The 21,079-nt window shown below is 43.6% G+C and overlaps 1 protein-coding gene across 2 annotated transcripts in view; it reads right to left on the reverse strand.

The window, feature by feature from the left end:
• Positions 1-588: 588 nt before the first annotated feature.
• si:ch211-223a10.1 (uncharacterized) overlaps positions 589-21,079 on the reverse strand; it is a 35,508-nt gene continuing 15,017 nt past the window's right edge. The window contains exons 5-10 of one of the 2 annotated variants that reach the window (XM_060854082.1): positions 18,156-18,334; positions 13,343-13,434; positions 10,400-10,562; positions 5,568-5,650; positions 4,002-4,192; positions 589-1,683 (exon numbers count right to left, since the gene is read on the reverse strand). In XM_060854082.1, the coding sequence (XP_060710065.1) occupies positions 1,219-1,683; positions 4,002-4,192; positions 5,568-5,650; positions 10,400-10,562; positions 13,343-13,434; positions 18,156-18,334 (1,173 nt within the window). In that variant the 3' untranslated portion in view covers positions 589-1,218. The remainder of the gene's footprint in view (positions 1,684-4,001; positions 4,193-5,567; positions 5,651-10,399; positions 10,563-13,342; positions 13,435-18,155; positions 18,335-21,079) is intronic. The other variant, XM_060854083.1, reaches the window with a different exon arrangement.

The raw sequence follows: 21,079 nt of genomic DNA on the forward strand, positions 1-21,079 counted from the left end.
CTGGCCTAGTCAGTGATGTCAACATGCCATGAATGAATTTAAGAAAAAAAAACTTTTTTCTTCAGGTCAAGTACAAGTGTCACTGTTTTATGTTTCAAGCGAGCAGGGTCAGATTTGAGTTCTCGTATCCACCAGGTTTGTAAGGCCAGGGCTACGTGCAGCTTTCTAAGAAGGTAAGAAACCAATGCCAGCACTGACCAGGTTTCCTAGGTGATGTGTGTGTGTGTGTGTGTGTGAGAGAGAGACAGAGAGAGACCATGGCATCTCTGGACCACGCTGAAGTTGCTGATATTTAGGATAGTCAACAACAAGGCGACATTAGTTCGATCAATTCTTGATTGATAAAGGAGTCAAAGAGGTCCAGCGTAGATGGGAAAGTGGCGTTGAAGAACAGACAGATCAGCTATAATCATAACAGAGATGAATGGCCTACTCATGTTCACAATGTACAGTTAAAATCATTAAAATCTATCCACTGCAAACCTCCAGCGCACAAAATCAAAACAGGCTGAAGGGCAACTACGTGGACAAGGAGTTTACTCAGTCTATATATGACTAGTGCAGTGTAGACAGAGGCCATTCAGCCCATCAAGTCTGCACCAACCTTCTCAGAGGCATCCCTTCCAGCCCCAGATTTCCCATGGCTAACCCACCTAGCCAACACATCCCTGGTCACTACAGGGAATTTAACATCTTAAACTGTGCATCTTTAGCTCAACCCTTGAACGGAGATTGTGACAAATAAAAAAGGGGGAGATCAAGAAACAAGGGAGATTGAGGGAAGCAAAAGAGGTGAAACAAAGAGAGACTATCCTCCCCTTTCCCAGCTGGCAATAAAAACCAGAAGCAAATTGGTGGGGAGGTGAGAAAACACTATGGAAACAGATTAACTACAGTGACAAGGAAGGAAGGAAGGATCTGGAAGGACGTTTATTTCATGCTGCATCCAAACCAACAATTCGAAAAAATTATGATCTCTGCTTCTTAACTGAGAAACAGATTGTGTAAATGAAACATATCCAATAGGAGAGGGATTAAAGTGGCAATGGGAGACATTGTAACAACAAAATAGCTAACTATGAGCCAACCAGCTACTAACATATTGCATACTAATTTGTAACAATGACCCATTTACCTATAACCACATTTCACAGTTAAGTCTCGGCTTGTCAAATACTGACTACATCATAGCTCTAAAGGAGAACGACCACGAAAAGTCTAGAACTGACTCGAGAATTTTCCGTGGCGACTCCGGGGCCTGTTCCCAGCGAAGAAGAACACTGCGATGTTTTTCATACGGCGCCCCCACGGGAATGCTGAGGCCTGCGGCACCTTCCGGAAGGTGGTAGTGCAGTTTGTGGAGATGGTCACTAGCTGCTCCTTGAGGATCACAGATTCCCAAGTGGCCGTGGCGACGTTCATGAGGGCAAGTGCTACGACCCAGGACTCGCTGCTTAGAACAGCTAGAACCGTCTCAAAGTTCAGTTCGTATCGAAGGTGTAGACACCAGACGGCTGATGCTGTGAAGGTCAGGTGACAGACAATGACCTCCATGAGGAACAGATTGAAGAGTCGGCGATTATTTTTCGCTATGCATTTCATGAGGAAAAGACAATGATGGTCAAAGTTCACCATGCACATGTTGCACAGTTTACAGTGCTTTGCTTGCTCTGGTTGAATAATCTAAAAAAAAGAACAAACAAACAGCAGTTAGGAACAAAATGGAGCCTACTTCCCCCCTCACTCCCGGTTTAATGAACCTTCTGAGCGACTGTACTCTGCCTGTGCTAACTGGATCAATTTCATCACATGGTCTTCATCCAGCTGCCTTGTCCAATCAAGCACCTGGCCCCAATCTCCCAACTTTTTTTATATATATAAAACTGAAGCTTTCAGGGACAATTATGGAAAAAGGTATATATTGTGAATGCCCTCATGATTTTCTTCCAGGCTATCTTGCAACAGATGTCAGGGCATTCACCTTTAAAACTTGACAAAAACTCCATGACAAACATGGAAGGGTAAACACACAGATGTGAAGGGCGTAGGTTTAAGGTAAGAGGGGAAAGATTTAAAAAGCACCTAAGGGGCAACTTTTTCACATAGGTGGTGGTGGTGGTGCGTGTCTGGAATGAGCTGCCAGAGGATGTGGTGGAGGCTGGTACAATTGCAACATTTCAGAGGCATTTGAATGGGTATATGAATAAGAAGGTTTTAAAGAGATATGTGTCAAATGCTGGCAAAATGGACTAGATTAGGTTGGGATATCTGGTTGGCATGGACGAGTTGCACTGAAGGGTCTGTTTCCATGCTGTACATCTCTATGGCTATGAGGCTAAGGGGTTTGGTTTAGCCAAGGTCTTTCCCCCAGCGTGGGAGTCCAAAACTAGAGGGCATAGGTTCTAGGTGAGAGGAGAAAGATTTAAAAAGGACCTGACGGGCAACTTTTTCACGCAGAGGGTAGTGAGTGTGTGGAACAAGCTGCCAGAGGAAGTGGTAGACATGGGTATGATTACAACATTCAGGAAGAGGAATTTCCAAATACATGCTGGTGTGGTGTAGTGGTAGTGTCCCTTCCTGTGAGTCAGGAGACCAAGATTCAAGTACCATCTGCTCCAGAGTAGTGTATTACCATCTCTGAACAGCAAGAAAACTATGCTGGCGTGGGGCGAGTCCAGGTCAGTTTCTATGGCAGATAGAAATGGTCTCACGGTCTGCCTTTGAAGCCCCTCCCCTTAACCAAACCTGACTGCGCTGCCTCTCTTGAGGTATGGCAGCAAGGGGAGCCTCCACCTTGCAGCTTTGTCTAAAACCCATCACCAGGCCCCATTCCTCAATCCATTCAATCGGCCATCTGTCACAAAGCTCAACGCTGACATTGCTGGTGGGAGGGGGAAACTACAGCTGCAATTTTAAAGTGAATGGCAGGGAATTTAGAGGGATCTGGGGAAAACTCCTTTTCACCCAGAAGATTGATGGCAAGGTAGTTGAGGTAGCTAACCTCAGAACCTCTAAAAAGGTGGGAAAGCAAACTTTATGCAAATAATGGTATGGCCCTGGGTGGTGCTGTAGAACAGAGGCCTAGGGGTTCAGGGATGTAATGTTTTTAAGTTTGCATCACCGATAGACAGGATGGTTAAGAAAGTGTTTAGTATGCTTGCCTTCATGGCTCAGACTTTAGAGTATAGGAATCGAAATGACATATTCTGATTGTACAAGATATTAACGAGGCCTCTTCTGGAGTAATGTGTCCAGTTCTGGTCACCCTGCTATAGCAACAGTATTATTATTCAGTTGGAGAGGACTCAGAAAAGATTTACCGGAATGCTGTCAGGAATAGAGGGCTTGAGTTAGAAGCAAGGACTGGATAGGCTAGGACCTTTTTCACTGCAATGTATGAGGTTGAGGAGGGAACCTTATGGAAGTTTATAAAACAGCGAGGGGCATAGGTAAGGTGAAAAGCAAAGGTCCTTTCCTTAAGGTAAGGGAGTTCAAAACTAGGGTGTTTTTAAAAAAAGGTGAGAGGAAAAAGATTTTAAAAAAAAAGGACAGGAGGGGGCAACTTTTTGTTTTACAGAGTGGCTTATATGTGGAATGAACTGTCAGAGAAAGTGCTGGGTACGGGTACAGTTACAACATTTAATCAACATTTGGATAAGTACATAAATAGGAAAGGTTTAGAGGGCTATGGGCAGATGGGACTAGTTTTGTTTGGGAACATGTTAAGCTTGGACTGAAGGGTCTGTTTCCATGCTGTACGACTCTAAGTACTTGGATGAGCACTTGAACTGTCAGAACATTTGATGCTATGGGCCTAGTGTGGGTAAGTGGGACTAGTTGTCTAATTTTGGTAGGACAGACTCAGTGGGCAAAAGCACCTCTTCTGTATAATTCTAAGCTCATTCTTTCCCCTGAACGATAGCGAGGTTCAACTTTGAGACAAATCGCAAAGGCATCGCAGACTTGCATCAGTATAACTAGCAAAATGTCATCGCCATTACCTCACAGTAGATGCAGAATCTGGACGGATCCTCATTCGCTTCGACAAGCTGCGTGATGGTTAGATACTCGGCTTCACGGCTAGTTTCCTGCAGCCTCCCCGGGTCCCTGGTTAACATCTCCTTGAACATCCACAGCAACAGGGTGGCCAGTAGAGTCATGCAACACAACAGGAGGTGCGCTGGCCACAGAGGTGTCAGGAGTCAAGGAATGACCTTTCACTGACCCACATCAGGAGCTCCCATCAACAAGTCAATGAGATGGCTTTACCCAGGGGCACTAATGCACAAAAGGTAGCCAACAGAGGTGTCCTGCCCACTGTCGGTCTTTCAACCAACACCTGAAGTAGATGAAGTCATAAGTCACATGACATCATGGTTATAGTCCAACAGGTTTATTTAAAATCACAAGCTTTTGGGGCATTGCACGTTTCACAAAAAGAAATGATTTTGACAAAAATCTGTTGGCTTATAACTTGGTGTTGTGAGACTTCTGACTTTGTCCAGGCCCAATCCAACAGTGGCACCTCCACAGCAAGGCTCCAAGAATGTAGATTAATTGTGACTTTTTCATGAATGTGAGGATGCATGTTTTATTTTTCAAAACTGTCCACTCCCAACTGGCCCTCAAACATCTGCTATCCACACGGTGGAGGTACACCTAATGTTGTTATCTCAGTTGGCGGTTTTATGTTACAGACTGATGCCAACAGCCTGGGTTCAGTTCCTGCACCGGCTGTGGTCACCTTCTTAACCTCTCCCCTCACCCTCAGGTTAAACCACCACCAATGAGACAGAGTGTTCCTCTGGCGACTTTATCTTATCATGTCATTTGGAAGAAAATACTGCAAACGCTCGGCTGGTCAAACAGCATCTGCACAGAGAGAACAACCAAGTTAATGTTTCTGTGATCTTTAAGAGATCTGAAAAGTGAACTCTTTTCTTTTTCCCCCTCTCTTCACAGATGTTGTGAGACTGCCTGAGTATTTCCAGCATTTACTGCTTGCATTTCGGCGGCTCAGTGGTTAGCACTGCTGTTTCACAGTGCCAGGGTTCCAGGTTCGATTCCAGTCTCAGGTGACTGTCTGTGCGGAGTTTGCACATTCTCCCTGTGGCTGCATGGGTTTGCTCTGGTTTCCTCCCACTGTCCAAACATGTGCAGGCTAGGGGAATCGGCCATGCTAAATGGCCCATGGTGTTCAGGGATGTGTTGGTTAGGTGCATTAGTTTGGGGAATTTGTTACTCTTCAGAGGGTCAGTGTGGACTTGTTGAGCCAAGCGGCCTGTGTCCACACTGTAGAGAGAGAGAAAAAAAATTGTCTAAATACATAGGCTATTTGAAACCAGGATTTTTTGTTTAAATGATGTTCAGGGTGTAAAGTTTCTAATTTCAGTTAGTGTTGAATAACGCAATGGCAGAAACTAAACCGCTTCCAAAATGAAATGACTGTGAAACCTATACATCAGTCATCTCAAAGAAAATCTAGTAATCCACATACAGGCAGCAGAAAGATTACTACCCCATTGCTTTACAAGCCTGTTATAAACAATGGTGCATGTAAAGGATATCAGGAAGGATCTTGCAGTAGAAGCAATATAAAGAATGAAAGATCCCAGCAGCAAAGGTGCCAAGATAGATCGGATTCGGTAACCTGGGACAGGGAAAAGAAAGACATAAAGACAGAGTTAAGCTGTACATCTGATCTCAAATTCTCAACACCCCTGCTCCCCACAACCTCGAGGCACAACAGCAATATCTTTTGTCTGTGCTTTTTTAATTAAAACAAAGTGAGAAACTAACCCTCAGGCCAGGATACAGGGTCTGAAATCTGACCATCTTTCATACTAACTTTGACAGGCCACTGCCTTTAGGCAGAAACTTGACAGCCTGCCTTTATTTTAAGAGAATCGTATGCATTTTCACATCGTATTGCACAATAATGGATGAGTATGATGATCCCTTTATTGTGAAACCAGACACAAAATTGAAAATAAATAAAATGAAAAAAAAATTGCCTGATTTTATTTTTTCTCTGAAGACAAAGTACCTTCAAGAAAATACTGTACCTGTTATAGTCCAGAAGGCCAGGTCAAGGTGATATTGGAATAAATTTATACTTAAATTTTATATTTATTTCAAATACAAAATTACAAGCATTTGATCCTTAAGCCAAGAAAACAGCTTCATTATCTCCTAATTTTTTTTTCATTATCTCCTGATATGTGCACAAGTCTTAATTCATACCCTTGACATGCAATTGTACATCAACTGTGCTAATTAACTAAGTGTCAAAAATTGTGGTGCTGGAAAAGCACAGCAGGTCAGGCGGCATCTGAGAAGCAGGAGAGTTCAACATTTTGGGCATAAGTCTTTCACCAGGAATGAACAATTAGCAACTTGCTATTGGGTCAAATGATCTACACAGTAAGCTGCTTACATGTAATTTAGTGTCGAGAATTGCACAGCATGGAGACTGATCCTCGGTCCAACTTGTCCATGCTGACCAAATATCCTAAATTTGCCAGCACTTGGTCAATATCCCTCTAAACCGTTCCTATTCATGCACCCATCTGGATGCCTTCTAAATATTATCATTTGATCATTGCTTTAGCATAACTAAGATGGTGGTTGGTTTGCCTTAACAGGGGGAGGGAAGCTGTGCCAAAATGCAGGCCAGAAAGCCCAAGGAGTGAGTGAGTGAATGACTTTAAGGGTGTGTGAAAGGCAGTGTGCCCAACTGATGGTGCACATGAGTTTTGCGCAAGACCTTGGTGGTTAAGTTAAGCTTGGCTGTGAGGTATCTGCACTGGAATGTCTTAGCAAACTCTCCAACAATGACAATGGACATAAGGTCAGAGTGAGGGTCTAACAGGGGTTGAAGAACTAAAACTGGCCATGAACCTCAAGGAGGGAAATACAAGTGTTGCGCTTTCTGTGGCGCAGTGGGCTCAGCGCTGCCACCAATGGCAAAACAGAGGTGGCGCAGCACTACAGGAATCTCAAAGCCATATCCAAAACAGAAAACAATGACATTTTAATCGGTCAAGATCTTTCAGCAGCATTTCATGAAACGGTTCTGCAGTCATTACTATTCTCAGATTCTCCACTGGGATGTGGAAAGCAGAATGCCACCCACTATTTCACGTTGGGTACTGCCCAGTGTGTTTAGCAAACACTAGAGAGGCTCCGTGTGGAATTCCTTGACTCCAGTCAATGATGGTTGGGAGAGGAGCTGCACAACAATGGGCTGGGAAAGAGAATGAGAACAATAGGTAGATATACCAACAGCCCATCTTGCTCCTGATCACCATCTGCTGGCTATTTCTGGAAAGTACAGACCATGAGAAAGAAAATTTCATTCAACTTTACACCCGTCTTGGGTTCAAGTAGCTAAATTCCCCAGCATTGCCCTGGGATGTCCAGGAATTTAGATTAGATTAGATTTCCTACAGTGTTGAAGATTCATTCTGGGAAAAGGCAGGCTATTGTATCTGCTTCTACTTCAAACTTCTCACATCACCCCCCCCCCAACCCCAAATCTATACCCCCTACTATTTGATATTGAAAATGAATTGTGTGTTTTATTTGCGTCCAGTGCAGTTTAGATACCAATCTGGCCTGACACAGAAATTCAGTACTTACTGCATGGGGTTGCAACACTTTTAGTGTCAGTTTGACAACTTTAATTCTGCGAATATTCTGCTTTGCTGCAGAATTAATTTGATGCGCATCACACTATTTCCGATAATCTGGCTCATCAATAAATCATGTGCAGCTTCACATGAATGGGCCAATGGGCTGAGAAGTGGCACATGGAGCTGAATTGAGATAAATGAGAGGTGCTGCATTTTGGGAAAGCAAATCTTAGCAGGACTTAGACACTTAATGATAAGGTCCGAGGGAGTGTTGCTGGACAAAGAGACCTTGGAGTGCAGGTTCACAGCTCCTTGAAAGTGGAGTCACAGGAAGCTGTGCCAGAGGAAGTGGTGGAGGCTGGTACAACTGCAACATTTAGAAGGCATTTGGATGTGTATATGAGTAGGAAGGATTTGGAGGGATATGGGCCGGGTGCTGGCAGGTGGGACTAGATTGGGTTGGGATATCTGGTCGAAATGGACAGGTTGGACCAAAGGGTCTGTTTCCATGCTGTACATCTCTATGACTCTAATTCACTTCTTTGTTTTGCCAATGGTGGCAATACTAAGCCCAACAATCCATACACGGCTCAACACTTTTGGGCAATCGTATGCCCTTTTCCATAGTTTCATTGTACTTTTTGCAAGCTGCTTAGTGCGCTTCCACAGTGCAAGAAATTATGTTGGCAGATCATAGGAGAAGGAGTGAAAATTCTGAGATTCCTCTCCAGTCTCTCAGAGAGTCTATGCTACCGGTTTCCAATCCAACAGCAACAGAGATTCTAACAGAGACTAGAAAGCATTCAGCAGGAGCAAATTACTGCAGGGTTACTCTTTGGAAGGTCAGTGTGGACTTGTTGGGCCGAAGGGCCTGTTTCCACACTGTCGGAAATTGAATCGAATGCTGGAATCTGTGCTGAAAATAAAAAGTGCAGTGGGTCAGACAGCATCCACTGAGAGAAAGCAAACTAACGTTTCAAGTCTAGATGAATCTTCACGTCAACTCTGATGAAGGGTCATCTAGTCTCAAAAGGTTAGCTTTCTTTCGCTCTGTCGAAGGCATTCTACTGTGAACCTACACGTGGCTAGATAGGTCATTGAGAAATCGCCATGGTGACCAGTGCTGAATTGAGATGATGATAGAAATAAACTAAATAATTCCAAGTGTAATTCTGAAATCATAGAATCCATAGTGTGGAAGCAGGCTATTCAGCCCATCGAGTCCGCACTGCCCCTGCAAAGAGCATCTCTACCCAGACCCCACACCGCTACCCTATCCCTGTAACCTTGCATTTCCCATGGCCAATCCACCTGACCTGCACATCTTTGGACTGTGGGAGGAAGGGAATGCAGACATGGGGAGAATGTACAAATAACATACAGGCAGTGGCCTGGGGCTGCAACTGAACCCAGGTGCCTAGCGCTGTGAGACAGCAGTGCTAACCAATGACCAACCATGCTGCCCTATCATTAAAAAAATGAATTATAAAATTATAAACATTTCAACATGCAAATAATCATAACCTGTCAAAAATGGAGATCTCCTTAAATTTAAAGAATAGAGAGGAAAGGTCTCTTGCTCTTTATCTTTCTTATTAAATCCACGGTTCATTAAGTCAAAGGATTAGATTTTCAGTCATTTATCTCTGTTTTTAATCAGCACCTTATGGACTGGCACTTTTGATAAACTGGCAAAAATTATAAAACTCAAACACCACAACCTACTGTAATGTCCAATACTTGTAATGTCCAAGTATTAATGCTGTAAATAAAGTATGACAGTGCTGTGTACCCCTGCATTTCTGTTAAATACTGTATGATTTTATATTGATTTTAGGTATGTTGATATTTTTACATAGATTTTTTTGAAGGACATTGATCTCTCAATGCTTTGCTTGCTCAGGGTTTACTGGGATTATGCATTACCTCTTGATTATCTGCAATATTTGAACCAGGTCTCATAAAAAAAGTTAATAAAGGTTTGCTGTATAAATTATGAACTAGTAATCAAATGGTCTCATGAACTATTTGTTCTGTAGCCATTCATTTGTGGGACTCTGACCCTGCTCTTTAATTCCACCCCACAGTTATTTTCATGTAGTCATGGTCACCAGTGCCAGTGGTCATGGGAGATGACATTCAAGAACCAAAACAAGTTTTATGGGCCAGATGCTAGGTGTTGCATTCTGGATGCAATTCGATTGGTCAAACTACCAATCTTGAAGCAAGACACACTTTATTCATACACTATAGTTAAAATACAGCAAAAGAAAGAAGAAATTGGAATAACTTAACTCAACTGGAAAACTTAACAGAATAACAGATGACTTCACTACTGAACAGTAACTGTTCTAATATAGTAACATCTCATGTACACACCCTTGGCAAAGGCAAATTCAGTAAAATTGATTGTCTCACAGGCAATTCTCCAGAGCAGGAGAAAAAAACCCCATCAAGACAGAGTAGTAGGGAGAGATGTAGTGTAGCTTCCAAATCCAGCTTCAAGACCCCAGCAACTGCCACTGAAAACCTAAAACTAAAATTCCTGGTTCTGTGGGAGCTTGACCCCACTCAGTCAGGCTGCTTCTATTGTTCCAACTTTAAAAAAAGACCCAAGGCCTCACAATCGGTTTACTTTATTGGATTCAAACAGATAGCTCGCAATCTCGGTCTTCAAACCTCTCTTCAACAACAAAAAAAGGGACAAAATACACCTCTTAAAGCTAGAGTATTGTCACACAAGCCCAGAATAAAGGTTTTCCTACCTGGAAAGGTGAGAAATACGGTGATACTGGAAAAAAACTGTTCTGCCAAGGACGGCAAAAGCAATGAGACTGAAAACTCCCCCATATTCCCCGAGATAACTCGCGATAAGGAAGACAACTGCACTCAGGACTCCTGGGAATAGCAGACAGCTGTAATACAGTCCTAAAAGTCAAAGGATGGAAAGGCCGGCATTATTACCTTTTCTTGAATATCGCAGCATAGTAAGAGGCCATTTAGTGCAAGGTGCCTAAGCTAGCAGGAGGTATGGCAACATCACAATGTGTTCCTAGTCGAACAACTAATTGTGAACTAATAACTCGGCAATACAGGTTCAGGTCACACTTTGGCAGCTGGGGACAAATAAATTAAACCTGAAACTTAAAAAAAATGAATGAATGAATGTGGATTGTGTCAATGACCCATCTTGGTTCACTTTCCTTTAGGGAAGGAAATAGATTCCTTACAGTGTGGAAGAGGCCATTCAGCCCACCGAATATGCATCGACCCTCCGAAGAGCATCCTATCCCAATCCAATTCCCTACTTTATCCCCTTTTCCCCTTGTATTTCCCTGTGGAAGGAAACCAGAGACAGAGGGAGAATGTGCAAACTTCACACAGGAGCAGTCCATTGTATCTGCACCAACCAAAAAAAAAAAGAACCATCCTTACCTGGTCTGGCCTACTCATGACTCCAGACCTACAGCAATGTGGTTGATTCCTAACTACCCTTTCAGGATAACATTCCCCAATCATTACAACAGAAAATATGCTTTCTGCACACAGCACACTTTTTATTGATTCAAAGTTCCCTTTCAACCTGTTGTATTTTCTACCTATTGTTACTCCACCAGTGGCAACTGAGAAAGCTGCAGTACTTTGAAGTAATTCACTTAAGGTGCTTTGACATTACACAAGGTAAGGGATGGACTACTGTCCCTGCACCAAGAGGATTCGGGATTCTCACATCAGGTTCCATTACAGGAATCCCAATCCACCTAACCTACACTAAGGGTGAGTGTTCAGTCAGACACTGCCAAAGGAGAAAGTGAGGACTGCAGATGCTGGAGATCACAGTCGAGAGTGTGGTGCTGGAAAAGCACAGCAGGTCAGGCAGCATCTGAGGAGCAGGAGAGTCGATGTTTTGGGTAAGAGTCCTTCATTAGGACCTGCTTTTCCAGCACCCCACTTGCAACTTCCAAAGGAGCTCAGAGGGAGAACTGGTCAGCACACATTGATGGCCCAGGTAGAGAAGATAGATTATTCCAAGAATCTTCCTTGTTTTTCAGGTAACATTGTTCCATCAATCAGTGCGGAGGGATGTGGTATTGCATCGTGAGGAGTGATCAGTGTGATAGAAACTGAATAGAACACCCTCTCACATTCACTCGTACAGCAACAGGCACTGGGATTTAACGCTCTTCATTATAAGAATGACTTGGAGAAAATTTAACATGAGCAGGCTCTACCTCTTCATTCTCTTTCCAAGACGAGACATGAAAGATCTTTCTGTGGTTAGATTTTCCTGGAATAGTCACCAGAGAAAGAGTAGCTCTTGGGCTGTGACTCCATGCAAGTATGGCCCCCGATATATTTTTTTAAAAAGTTCACAGGATGTGGGTATCTCTAACTAGGCTAACATTCATTGCCCATCCCTAATTACCCAGAGGACAGTTAAGAGTCAACCAAAAGAGAAAATCCTGGAAAATCTCAGCAGGTCTAGCAGCATCTGTAAGGAGAGAAAAGAGCTGACGTTTCAAGTCTAACTGACCCTTTGTCAAAGCTTTGACAAAGGGTCAGTTAGACTCAAAACGTCAGCTCTTTTCTCTCCTTACAGATGCTGCCAGACCTGCTGAGATTTTCCAGCATTTTCTCTTTTGGTTTCAGATTCCACATCTGCAGTAATTTGTTTTTATTAAGAGTCAACCACATTGCTCTGGGTCTGGAGTCACAAATAGACTGGTAAGGACAGCAGATCCCTTGTCTGATTTAAGAATTAAGATTCTTAATTGAAGACTTTTACTGAATTAAAATTCTACCATCTGCCATCGTGGATCTGAACCTGGGAGCTTGTCTTGGGATTAACAGTTTAGTGATAGTACCATAGAGTCATACAGTAAGGAAACAGACTCTTCAGTCCAACCCGTCCATACTGACCAGATATCTTAACCCTAATCTAGTCCCATTTGCCAGCACTTGGCCCATATCCCTCTAAAGTCTTCCTATTCATATACCCATTCAAATGCCTTTTAAATGTTGTTTTTGTACCAGCCTCCACCACTTCCTCTGGCAGCTCATTCCATACACATACCACCCTCCAGGTGAAAATTTACCCCTTAGGTCTCTTTTATATCTTTCCCCACTCACCTTAAACTTACGTCCTCTAGTTCTGGACACCCCCACCCCAGGTAAAAGACCTTGTCTACTCACCCTATCCATGCCGCTCATGATTTTATAAACCTCTATAAAGCTCACCACTCAGCCTCCAACGCTCCAGGGAAAACAGTGCCAGCCTATTCAGCCTCTCCCTCTAGCTCAGATCCTCCAACCCTGGCAACATCCTTGTATACCACTAGACTATCAGTTCCCCACCTAGAGGCACTACCACACTTACTGCTGGAAAATAGCAGAATAATTGCTAAGTTGGTCTGATTGTCCACATCATTCCTCAGTCATCAAGTCCTGGGAAGGGCCTCAAATCTGGATCTTCTGCCTCAGAGACTGCACAAAGCATCCCCATTGAAATAAGCACAATATTCGTTACATACTAACGTTACCTCAGCTTTCTCTCCACTGCCAAACCTGCTGAGTTTTGCCAGCTATTTGTTTTTGTTTATAATCATTGTCAAATGAATCTAACTCCTGCTCTGCAGAGCTCTGAAAACTGGCGATTTGTTGTCATCGCCAAAGCATTTCTTACTCTATTCGTAAAGAGTCAAACCAACTTTTGTCACTGCAGTTACCAATTGGCTCCTTGGGCTTTCCAGTTTGTGATTCCTCACTGAACTTGTTCAGAAGTTTTGTTACCTCCTGGTGTCTGTAAGAAACACACATTGATCATTGAGATATGTCAAAACAAAAAATGGGTTGATTAAGTTTTCCACTTTACAAGTTGCTGTGCTACTATCTTAACTGATCACGGGGGACAGATTTTCTGATATACTGGAGCTGAAGACAAAGCATTATTACGTGCTAGGACGCTGGTGGTACAGTGGTAGTGCTCCTACCTCAGGGTTCACATCCAAATGCCTTTAAAATATTTACTCTGTCCTGTTTCAAGAGGGGTAAACCTAGTGGCGAGATGTTTTCTCCACAGAATGCAGAGTAAACAGCTTTCTGATTTTTTAAAAAGTGGACAGAAGAAACATGATTGAGTGGAGTCAGGCTCACACAGATGGAGAGTGTTGGGGTTTGGGAATTGAAGCTGCTAGATACAGCTCTCTCTCTCTACTGCTGCAAAAGCTCGAGTTCTGTCTCTGCCACTAGATGCTGTCGAATCCTGGCCTGGAGGAGACAGCCAATCAGGGAAATCGGTTTTGCTGAATTTGCCTTTGCCAAGGGTGTATTTATGGGATGCTGCTACATTAGAACAGTTGAGGAATAGAAGTTTATTTTGTTAGGTATTCCAAGTTAAAGTTTTGACAAGTGTTTTGGTTTGTATTTTAACTGTGAATAAAATGTGTTTAGCTTGAACCAAAATAGTTTGACCAGTTGAATTACGTCTGGAACGCAGCACCTTACACTCACCTTTAAATAAGATAAAGATTAGAGTCTAAGCTCTGATCTTGATATATTTTGAGGGGGTTTGGTCTGGTTCATAACACGGGGAGATATGTTGTAACAAGTCTGAACATGTTGATTTAAAAGGTTCTATGATTGCTAATTTGGTTATTTGTGACATTACAGATCGATTCCAACTCTTTCCAGAATAACTTATCAACATTTTATCACCTCATTCCAATCTCCCTATTGTCAGTTCCATAAGGTCACTTCTTTAGGAGTGAGGGTGTTTCCAATGACAAAGGGTTTTGGGCAGGGTATAAAATTAGTGATTTCTTTTCTCCCGTACCCATATCGGAAATAGAACAACATCCTTGCTTTGGGGGCAAGGCCTTTTTGGGAAGGAGAAATCCATTGATCCGATCGTGAACGTGAAAGCTACAAATTCGGGAAACCCAAGGTGGTGATGGAATACTCTCAGCTCAGAAATGAGAAACGCTCAAATGAAAAAACAATGGAAGGTAAGAGTAGACTTTATGGTTCAGAGTTTGTCAGCTGCTGTCAGGTACACAGACAAGCAAGTGGTCCATGGATTAGTTTGAGAATCATTTCTCTTTTCCCCGAGTTAAATCGACACCACTACTGCTATTCTAATACAATCAAGGAAATAGATTCTTGCACATTTCCCTTCCATGACAGTAAATAAGCTGATGACAGATACTGGAAGCTATCTTTCCTGTTTGACTGGCCTTTGAGGGTAACTCTGGTGACAAGCTACAAATTAGAAGAATTACAGCAAATGTTGTTTTCACCTACACCTTATCAACTGGCCCATGCTTAATAAACCAGCAAAGATTGGACACCTCAAATACTGGGACGTTTACTGTATTATTCTGTTCAATTATTCTAGTTTGTTTAATTTATTTACCTCAATATAAACACACTTTATATTCAATTGAATGGCCACATGAAATTACAGCAGTTGATTCAATTTCAAGTCAACTTCTGCTCAAATATCGTGATGTCCGAGTTAGTTGAAGGTGTGAGTGAGAAGACTCTCTGCTGGGAAGAGGCAAAGTTGATTATTTAGGTGATTTATGTTGAAAATAAAGTGTAACAGCAATGTGTATACTTTATGTTTTAAATACTTAGTGTGCGTTCTCACATTGTTTAAGCAGACCTCCTGATGGAGGGGAATATTTGATCAACCACTATACTGGTCCCAATAGTGCTGGTTATTAAAAGGTTTACTGTAAAACTTAATGACTTTTGTTCAATAAATTATCAAGGAAGTACTCGTCAACTCAGGGTTCTTCCCAATTTACAGAACCTGGGACAGCTGGGAAGCTGAATGAAGGGATGTTAGACTGAGCCAGTAACACGCTCTGATTCTGATTCTTCCCAGCTCCTTCCATCAGGCACATCTCTTCCTATCCTCCAGCATATACCTCCATATCACCTGGAATTAAACAGAATGGAATGGAGACTATTTCCAGCTTTGTCAGTACTGTGTGAAGGTGTTTCTGTTCACTCTGACATTAAGCTATTTAATGTTCTCAAAATTAAATGAACGTATTAAAATTAATGCTGGGCACTGTTCATGAAAAAAAAAGTGTATCTAATTAATGTAGAATTACAGAAGAATCATGTTTCTGGGTTCCTTGGTTCTCAGTGGTCATTCAGACCACATCAAAGTAGGTATCAGTAACGGCAGTGACCCTACCTGCAATCGGCTTTGTGCTCAAGGCTCACTGTAGTGATTCGAGTCCCGAATGTCTGGCTAACCCTTCGATGTGGGACCGAGGGAGTGCTGCACTGTCAGCAGTGCGGGAGTTTGGAAGAACGAGCTAACCTAATGTATTGTCTCTCCTCGAAGATGGGTACTATGCAGAAAATAGTCGAGTGCTCACTTAGCATTTCCACAGCACTCATCCATTCACCGACGTCAGTAAATAGATTATCGGGTTACGTATCTCACAGATGCTAGCGGGATCTCAGTTTTCCCAAATTAACTACTGCAATATGCATAATGGCAAAGGCTACCTCATTGGTTTCCAAACAGTTTAGGATATTCTGAGGGGACGACAGGCATTTGGAGGAATAAGACGAGGCCATTTTGGTCCCTCAGGCCTGCTCTGCCATTTCGTATGGTTATAACTAACCAGACAATTCAGTGCCTTTATCCACATTACTTCCAAAACCCACTATGACATGAGTAATCAGAAATCGATCAATCTCTATCCTGAACGTACTCAAAGATGAGCTTCCACATTAATCAGGGACAGAGCATTTCAAAGATTCTTAACCCTCCATGTGAAATCGAAATTTGTCCTTATCTCAATCCTAAATGGCATTGCCCTTATTTTTAAACCGTATCAAAAGCAGAAATTGCTGGAAAAGCTCAGCAGGTCTGGCAGCATCTGTGGAGAGAAATCAGAGATAACCTTTCTGGTCATGTGACCCTCCTTGTGTCTCCTGGGTCCAGACTCCACAGCTAGGGCAAACTCAGACCTACCCTGGCCACCCCTTCAATTATTTTGTAGGTTTCGATGAGATCAACAGAATGATAAATCTGAGCACTGTCTTTGTTAAGGTTGCTTCAATTCTTGAATAATTCGTTTCTGTCTTGTAAATTTGTTTCTCACTTCAGAATTTGCTTTCTCATATTTCTCAATCATTTCTTTGAGCTGAGTTACAATCAATAAAATATTAGACAGAGTCAGGTCAGCAACATGCTAAACTAACGTCACCAGGCAGCTTCAGCGTTATGCAGCACTTGGAAAAGATGTGCTTTTCATATTGCCGCCTGCATAAGCACCAGACTTTAAACCAATGAAGTTATTTTTTAAAAGTGTTGTCACTTGTTGGGAGGTAGGGAATGTAGCAGCTTATTTGTACAGGGCAAACGCCCCCAAACAACAAGGTGATCGTAACCAGGCAGGGTGTAATGGAGGACTGCAGATGCTGGAGATCAGAGTCGAAAGGAGTAGCACTGGAAAAACACAGCAGGTCAGGCAGCAGCTGAGGAATAGGAGAGTCCACGTTTTGGGAATAATCAGGAATGAAACTTATGCCTGAAACTTCGACTCTCCTGCTCCTCGGATGCTGCCTGATCGGCTGTGCTTTTCCAGCACCACACTCTTTCATCATAACCAGGCAGTCTGGTTTGTGCAGTGTTGATCTCGTCCAGGCCAGCTCTATCATAGAGATCGAGCCCTGGTCCCTGGTGCCGTGAGGCAGCAGGGCTAACCACGGAGCCACTGTGAAGCACTGCCCCTCTTCAATGTAGTGCTGTGGGATCTTTAACATCCACTCAGGCAGACAGATGGGGACTCGAATTAACATCTCACCCAAAAAGGCCCTCTTGTGACGTTGTGCTGGTGCCCTTACTTCAGGGCCAGGAGGCTGGCTTCAAGTCCCACCTGCTCCAGAGATGTGTAATAACATCTCTGAACAGCTCAGTTAGAAAAGTGGGTTAGATTAAAAAAGAAACACTTCAGCCAAAAGACAGCACTTTTGTTAGTGTGGCACTCCCTCAGTGCTGGACTGCAATATTGACACAGACTTCCATGCTCAAGAGTCAAAAGCTGTGTGGCGTTGGAAAAGCACAGCCGGTCAGGCAGCATCCGAGGAGCTGGAGAGTCGACATTTCGAGGATTCCTGATGAAGAGCTTATGCTCGAAACATCAATTCTCCTGCTCCTCGGATGCTGCCTGACCGGCTGTGCTTTTCCAGCAACACACTCTTTGACTCGGATCTCCAGCATCTGCAGTCCTCACTTTCTGTGCTCGAGTCCTGGGGAGTGGGAGTTGAATGCAGAATCTCACACTTCAGTAGCAAAGGTGCTAGGAACAGGGCCATTGCTGACTGGACTGTGTTCAGATCAGGAGTTGGCGCAATGCTGTGTCTTCAGGACCAGCCGCGTGGTAAGACATTAAAAGGCGAGTGCCACGTCTGCCCCTTTCCAGACAGGACAATGGCGCGCGATTGTCCCAGGAGAGCTCAGGCATTGGGAACGCTCACGAAGCCACAACCAACCTGTGAGTCTTGCCTTGCTTGGCGAGTTCCAGCGGGGTCAGCCCGTCCTTGTTCCGCAGCTGGAGGAGAGAGAAGCCAGCTTCCATCGTCAACAGCCAGCAAATGGCGGCCGAACCTGTCTGAGCCGCTACGTGCATGGGAACCATCCCCCACATGTCAGCCGCATTGACCCGGCACCTCTAGGCGAGAAAAGGCAGGTTCATTAACGCAGGGTGCAAGAAGAGAAATTGCTGGAAAAGTTCAGCTGCTCTGGGGAGTGAAAACTCCTCCGATCTGGGAATGGTTAACTGAGCTTTCCCTCCACAGGTGCTGCCCGACCAGCTGAGCTTTTCCAGCAATTTCTGGTTGTTTCTGTTTTCCAGAATCAATGTTTATTAGCAGAGCTGACCGACAGTCATCATCTGGCCCCACCTCCACTTCAAAGCATCTTCCCTTCAGCCAGGAAATGATGCAATATAAGGAGAGATCGTATGTTCCTATGGCAGCTTTAAACCGCCTGGTTTTCCACGTTGCTTGGTTCTGTTCCAAGTTGAAAACCTTGTGCTATCACTCCAAGTGAAACGGGAGGAGATGTTGGCGCAGTGGTAATATCACTCATCTAGTATAAAAGCAAATCACTGCGGATGCTGGAATCTGAAACCAAAACAGAAAATATTTTTCTACGAACTTGTTCAGGCGTGTTACAGGACAGTTCTGGGAAAGGTGGGCCTTCTGATCCAGAGGTAAAGACACTACCACAGGATCCCCTCCTCATCTCATTAAGCATGGGCAACAACTATGGTCAATTGTTGGAAAAAATCAGCTCCCCACTTGGAGAGGGGATCTGCTCTCCTTGTGTGTTCTGGCCTACATGTGACTCCTGACTCTCAGTGGCACCACTGACTTTTCAGAGCTCTCTCAAATGACTGAGCAAGCCATTGACGTTCACTTTCCCATACTTAGGGAAAAGAAAGGCACTAAAATCCACCTCCTTCCCATAGGCATTGTCCAATGAATGACCCAAACCAGGATATGTCCTCAAGATGGTTGCTGACGTGCGACCTTTGACATTTAGCATCTGACCTCCAGATGGCCCCTTTGTTCTAATCTGTCTCTAATTTACCCGCTTCAACAGAACAAGGTCATTCAGTCCCATTTCCGAAACGAATCATACCCTCTCTCACAACCTTGCTTCAACAATAAGCCCACTCTTAATGAGATGAGGAGGGGATCCTGTGGTAGTGTCTTTACCTCTGGATCAGAAGGCCCACCTTTCCCAGAGCTGTCCAGTAACATGCCTGAACAAGTTCGTAGAAAAATAATTAAAAGACATTCGGCAGGGTCACCTGACCTGACCTGTTAATGCGAGTTTCTCTCCATGGATTCTGCCAGACCTGCAGAGCTTTTCAAGCAATTTCTGTTTTTGTTTCTAACTTCCAACATCCACAGTGCTTTCAGTTTATCGACGACTTAAGGACATCGGTTACTGTGTAACCCTGAGCTTCCTAGGCCCTCTGTACAAATGTCATTCTCCCCTCTCCCTTACAGGCTTCTTTTGATTAAAAAAGTGAGAGTTTTTGAAAAACAGAAAGTAAGTTCTATATGAAAGCGACATGCAAGAAGTATCACTTCTCTTTTACATAGCTTGGTACAGCATGGAAACAGACAGGTCTGTCCAACTTTTCTACATCAGTGTTTATGCTCAATAAGAGATGCTTCCTCTCACTCTAAAGCTACCAACACATTGTGAGTCTAACTTCCCTCTTCATTCTCTGAGGGAATGAGTTCAGCATTTTAGCTCTTGCCAGGGTCAAACACCATTTCTTCGGAGTTCCTTATTGGATTTCATTAGTGACTATAGTCTGCCTACAAACGATATCTTCACGATAGCCACCTCATCAAGGGGACTGGTAACTGCAGTTGGCTTGACAGTTGGTTTGTGAAACTGAATGACACCAACAGCGTGGTTTAGTTCCCACTCCAGCTGAGGTTAGCATGGAGGATTCTCCTTCTCAACCTCTCCCCTCACCTAAGGCTAGGTGACCCTTGGGGTAAAAAACCCAAATAAGCAGACACAAGTCCAGAGACTCTAGCCACATTACCATATATCAAAGACATTTCAGAAATGACTTCCAGACTACTCTGACCCCTTGGCATTGTGGTAGCCCATAAACCTACCAAAATACTGAAACTGTGGCTAATGAAACTAAAAGAAGCTTATACAAACAGCCAGCAACACAAATATCATTTACAAAGTACCATGCAAGGACTTTAACAAACACTACATCGGACAGACAGATAGAAAACTAGCCACCAGAATACACGAACACCAACTGGCCACCAAAAGTCATGACTCACTCTCACTAGTATCCTTACATACAGACTGGGACAACACATCCATCCTAGGACATCCTGAGACACACATGGGAATTCCTCGAGGCCTGGCATTTAAACTGGAACTCCGACAATAAACACATTGATTTGGACTCCCATTTACCAACCTCTGAGAAAAAGAACCAGAAACTAGATTAGATTAGATTAGATTACTTACAGTGTGGAAACAGGCCCTTCGGCCCAACAAGTCCACACCGACCCGCCGAAGCGTAACCCACCCAGACCCATTCTCCTACATTTATCCCTTCACCTAACACTATGGCCAATTCACTTAACCTGCACATCTTTTGGACTGTGGGAGGAAACCAGAGCACCCGGAGGAAACCCACACAGACACGGGGAGAATGTGCAAACCCCACACAGAAAGTCGCCCGAGACGGGAATTGAACCCGGGTCTCTTGCGCTGTGAGGCAGCAGTGCTAACCACTGTGATGCCGTGCCACCCACAAATGATATCAACCATCGTAACAGACACATAAATAGATCATGTGACACAACACCAGCGCTTCACCGGAGGCTCACTGACGATGTTACCTAGCACAGTGACAAAA

The sequence above is a fragment of the Hemiscyllium ocellatum genome, chromosome 43 (genome assembly GCF_020745735.1).
Source record: "Hemiscyllium ocellatum isolate sHemOce1 chromosome 43, sHemOce1.pat.X.cur, whole genome shotgun sequence".
NCBI classification, from domain to species: domain Eukaryota; kingdom Metazoa; phylum Chordata; class Chondrichthyes; order Orectolobiformes; family Hemiscylliidae; genus Hemiscyllium; species Hemiscyllium ocellatum.